Source organism: Actinia tenebrosa, unplaced genomic scaffold (genome assembly GCF_029948245.1).
Source record: "Actinia tenebrosa isolate PJP-AT-01 unplaced genomic scaffold, QUT_ActTen_1.0 PGA_scaffold4__44_contigs__length_22323623, whole genome shotgun sequence".
In the NCBI taxonomy this organism is placed as follows: Eukaryota; Metazoa; Cnidaria; class Anthozoa; order Actiniaria; family Actiniidae; genus Actinia; species Actinia tenebrosa.
Genome location: NW_028292581.1, coordinates 15794277 through 15799313, shown reverse-complemented (window position 1 = coordinate 15799313; position 5037 = coordinate 15794277). Strand labels below are relative to the sequence as shown.

Here is a 5037-nt window from a genome sequence, read left to right as displayed (position 1 = left end):
TGTTGGTGTTTCAGTATTTTCTTTTGTATTGTGGTACTTTTAGAATAAACATTTTCATAAGATCAAAGTTTTCCTCTTTCTCTTTTCCCTTCGTTTCTCGTCCTTTCGTCTCTTTTCCTTTCTTGCTTACTTTTTGCCCCTTTGCTTTCCTTTCTTTATCTTCTAACACGGGTTTTTAATAAATCCAAAAGTAAAGGGCAAAAAAAACGACCGTTTAATGGATTAGACAACGATGGTAGATTGCATTGTCATCCACCATTTGCACACGAAATCTTTCGAAAAACTTTCAAAATTCGATAATTAGAAAATTCTCTGAGCTCCTTATGTCGCCACAAAAATTTCTATGTCCTAGAAAATTTTCCTTTGCTATCAAGGTAGTTCCGGACCCTTCCTACTGCGCATCTATTTCGCGCATCTCGTTTTTTACTCTTTACTTTCGCTGCGTTGAAAATTGATTTAAATAATGTCAGAAGTTGAATCCTTTTCTATAACTTAACAAAGTATTTCGCTAATTCATGGAAGTTTTGAGGCAAAAATGAAATGTTTTCAAAACATGCTTAGATTTTCATTGCTTGACTTGATCACTCTTGATTCAAAACAATATAACTTTATAACTTTATGAAAATGAAGTAACAAAAACTGAATTTGACATGTTATTCTCAAAATCACTTCGAAATACGTCTTAGATTCTCTGGAGGTTACAAAGACGATTTGACACGTTTCGGACAGGTTAATGTACAAGAACCCAGTCCCGCGCGGACAAGATTTGTGTTTTTTTCACCAAAAACCTTGGATTTAGTCGCTCATAGCTCGTCTATTAGTACGTTGACCCCCAATTTTTTTCTTTTTATTTAAACCTAGATATTTTCTTTGGATTTAGTGCGGGAAGAAAAAATTCATAGTTAAAATTGTCATGAATTTTCAACATTTTTACAACCACACACGCATATAACTGCGCCGAATTGCAAGCAATTTCGCTTCTAGAATTTAATTTTCACGCCACTTTCAAAAGATTGCATGGTTTTTTTTTATCAAGGTATGTTTCCTAGATTCAACAGCTATCGTTTAAACAGTTTCCTGTTTTTCTTTATTAAATCCAATCGAGCAATTCGAATTCATTGGCGGGGACAGATTTTCGGCAAAAACGCGCGGAAAACTGAAAAATCACACCTTCTTGACGCCTTATATCTCGATAACCAATACGGGGACCCCCTTCTTTTTTTATTGTTTGAATGCCCTAACAATAAACTTCAAATGACAGAATTTAAAAAAAAAAGTTTATAGAAGAATTTTGAAGATCCGGTACTACCTTAAACAAGCGAATATCTCTACATTAAATGCTCCGCAACAAAAAAGATTCGGCAACATGTTGGAAGTTCTTGATTCAGCTCCGAAAACTCGCAACGCATAGAGAATAGCGAACTCTTTGAAAGTTGATTCGTGTAAGAGCTTCATCAACGATTTTTCGCACAACCTCTAAATTGCAGTTCAATGCTCTAATACGTACTTTGCGCGAGTAGTTGACTTGTGTATAACAAAAATCGACAAGTCGTATTGCGAAAAATCGTCATGCGAATCGTTCCGTGTAACATCAGCTTAAGGTCACGCTCATTTCCAAGAATCGCTCAATAGCTTAACTATTAAGAAACCGAAAAAAATATGCATTCATGGCGTGACATCATTTCAAGGAAGTAAGGTCACGCTCATTTCCAAGAATCGCCTGACCAAAGACTGACAAACAACATTATTCAGACAACTCCCTTATCTCGTCTCAACTCCTGAAGACATGGAATCGTTTGTTGAAGATCTTAAGAAGGAACTCCAATGTTCCCTGTGTAATGATACTTTCACTGAACCAAAGATCTTGTCTTGTTTCCACACATTTTGTAAGCCTTGCGTCAAACGACACGCCGAGCAAGTCCACCAAATCAACATCTTCAAATGTCCTCGATGCAAATCACAGACTTCTCTACCAGAACTAAGCAGCGTTGAAGATCTACAGCCAAGTCTACTACATTCAAGAATCGCGAATGGTCTGACGTTGGTAGAAGGAGAAAAGGCTTGTTCTGCTTCTGAGAGTCATTCCTCGGCTTCTTGGTATTGTTTTGATTGTGATCATTCACTGTGTCAAGAATGCGAGAAGAGTCATTCGTTCTTCATTAAAGATCACAAGGTCGTCCGTTTCGCTGATTTGAAGAAAGAAGATATTCAGTTCGTAATATCAAGAGAAAATCCTTGTACAAGTCACCCTCATCACAGGCTAGAGTTCTTCTGCGACGATTGTGATGCAATGATTTGCAGAACATGCTTGATAGATCACAAGGATCACAAGACAATGTTATTAGATAAGTTTGCTTCGATCAAGAAAGCTGAATTGTCACAGCATCTGCAGGTACTAGAGCAGTTGAGATTAGATGACAAGAAAAAGCAGCAACAAGAAAAGATTGCTAACACTATCAAACAACAAGGAGAAAAGGCAAAAAAAGAAGTCAAAGACAAAACCAAGAAGATCATCCAAATACTACAAGACAACGAACGAGAATTGCTGAGACAAATCGATGAGAAGTTGAACACAGCCACAACCAACTTGAATATAATTCATCATATTCCAGCCGTCAAGGAATACATCAAGAATGTGATGGAAAGAGGACTGCCAAGTGAAATGATGAACATCCAACAGACACAATGCTCTCAGAACTTCATCTTCAACCATATTCCACCATACTCTAGAATTAAATATGTTGCTAATGCAGAGCTGATGCGACAAGTGAATTCAGGGCTGGGAGAAATACACACTTTAGAAACAGACCATACTAAGAGCACTATTCAGGTGAAATCTGGGACGGAAGCTTTAAAGAAAGAAAAGCTGATAGTTACGACTAAAACCTTGGCAGGAGAACTCAATCATGATCCAAGGGATGTTATAGACGTTCAAATCAAGCCTGAAGAAAATGTGAAAATAGAAAAGAAACATGTGAGAACTGATGGTAAAGTAGAAGTTAAATTCATGGCTAAAGTAGCTGGTCAGTTGACAGCAGAGGTTCAAGTGAATGGGAATCATGTATCTAACAGTCCACTAGTGGTGAATGTCAAGCCACAAGAGATGAGAACAACAGGACAGTTTAATGTGAAAGGTATAAATATAGCATCTAGTCATTTAAGTGGTATAGCAGTAAACAGAGACAACAGCAGGATCGCTGTTTCAAATGATTCTTCCGACTGTGTCCATGTGTTCACCACTGATGGAGATCTCTTATTCACGTATGGTAGTCACGGTAGTGCACAGGGACAGTTGTATGGTCCTCAAGGTTTAGCATTTCTGAATGATACAGATTTAGTCATAGCAGACTGTGTTAATGATAGAATATGTATAGTGAACACTACAACAGGGACATTGGTAAAAACCTTTGGTAACCATGGTAACGGGGATGGACAGTTTTATCATCCATGGGGTGTACACGTTGATGACGATGGTAACATCATTGTGTGTGATCGTGATAATCATCGTGTTCAAGTCTTCACAAGAGACGGTGACTATCAATATCAGTTTGGTTTGACAACACAGGACAAGTTTGATCCACGAGATGTGATAACACATGATGGACTGTTTTACGTCAGTGATTATAATAATCACGTCATTCATGTATTTGAGAAGAAAGGTTACGTACCGACTAGAATATCGACGATTGGTGGTAAAGGCAGTGCTGGTGGTCAGCTGAATGGACCATGGGGCCTGGCTATTGATAATGACCATCATCTACTGGTGTGTGATTTTGGTAATAACCGCGTACAAAAATTCACATTAGATGGTCGTTTTATAGGAAGGACTTGTGACGTAATCAAGAACCCTACACATATAACTGTTTTAAAGGATGGTCAGTTATTAGTTAGTACGTATGGTTCTGGTTTCTGGTATATAAAGTAGAATTGGCTAATAATTTTCAATATTTGATCGATATGACATATTGAGTGATATCACTGAGTTTGACATGTGCTAAAATATGACCATTCACAGTTTATACATTTGATATCGGTTTTTATTCTTTTTTACTTTTGTTTCCGTTTAGTTTCTTTTGTCTCCTTTCACTGCTTCACTTTTCTGTTATTGCTGTTTTGTCCTTTTCGTTTTCTTTTGTTTTTTTTTTGTTTTTGGTTTTTTTTTTTTCTTTTCTTCAGTTTAGCTTCTTAATCGAATACAGTAAAAACGTTCTTAGAGAAATGGTACTTAAATCAAATTTAGGCTAACAAGGTTCTTAAAATAGGTTTTCGTATTTCCATATGAATTTCATTGAAATATTTTATAAGTATAATCTCATAATACAATATAAATAATTTATATTCATATTTGTACTCTATACTCTTAGTAGTACATTATTTGAATGGCTAACACAATAGACATCAACACAGTATTTTGGCTTGAAAGCAAAAAAAAAAAAAAATGTCATGTAAAGTTATAGTTACAGTTAGTTTAAATATAATCAGATGATGATCTTAATTCAGTTTCTCTACCATTATCATATACACTTTTACAGTAACTCCACTGATAAGAACCTAACTTGAAATTTGTATAGGAAATCGTACAATCTTGAGTACAATTTGGAAATCAATAGACACGAGTAATGTTTTGAAAGTTCTTGTAATTGCAAGAGCCTTTAGGCGAGTGCAATTAAACAAATTTCAAAACATTACGAGTGTCTATTAATTCCAAATTGTACGAGAAGATCGTGCGATTTTTTGTTAATAGTTCACTCAACAAAATTTCAGTAAAAATACGTAGCGAGGCCGTTCATCTTTGTCTATTTGGCGGCCGATTTTCAGTCCATCGCGCAACTGAAATGCATAAAAAAGATTAGTTCTTACGGCTTTAAAATTTTGTTTATATGTTTTTTAAGTACAAAATGATAGAAAATAATTGTTTTATAATTGTTTTGGCCTTGTTGCCATAGCGACTTAATTCGGTACTCCTACGGAGTACAATTAACGCTATAATTGTACTCCTTTCGACCAATCAGAGTCGAGTAATTTTGTTGAGTGTAC

General features: G+C 35.9%; 1 protein-coding gene across 1 annotated transcript; it reads left to right on the top strand.

Annotated features, from left to right (window-relative positions):
- Positions 1–1583: 1583 nt before the first annotated feature.
- On the top strand, positions 1584–4119 carry LOC148907239 (E3 ubiquitin-protein ligase TRIM45-like). Its single transcript, XM_089037080.1, has one exon. It carries the CDS (start codon positions 1787–1789, stop codon positions 3923–3925), a length of 2139 nt encoding a protein of 712 aa, XP_088893206.1. The 5' UTR covers positions 1584–1786; the 3' UTR covers positions 3926–4119.
- Positions 4120–5037: the final 918 nt, after the last annotated feature.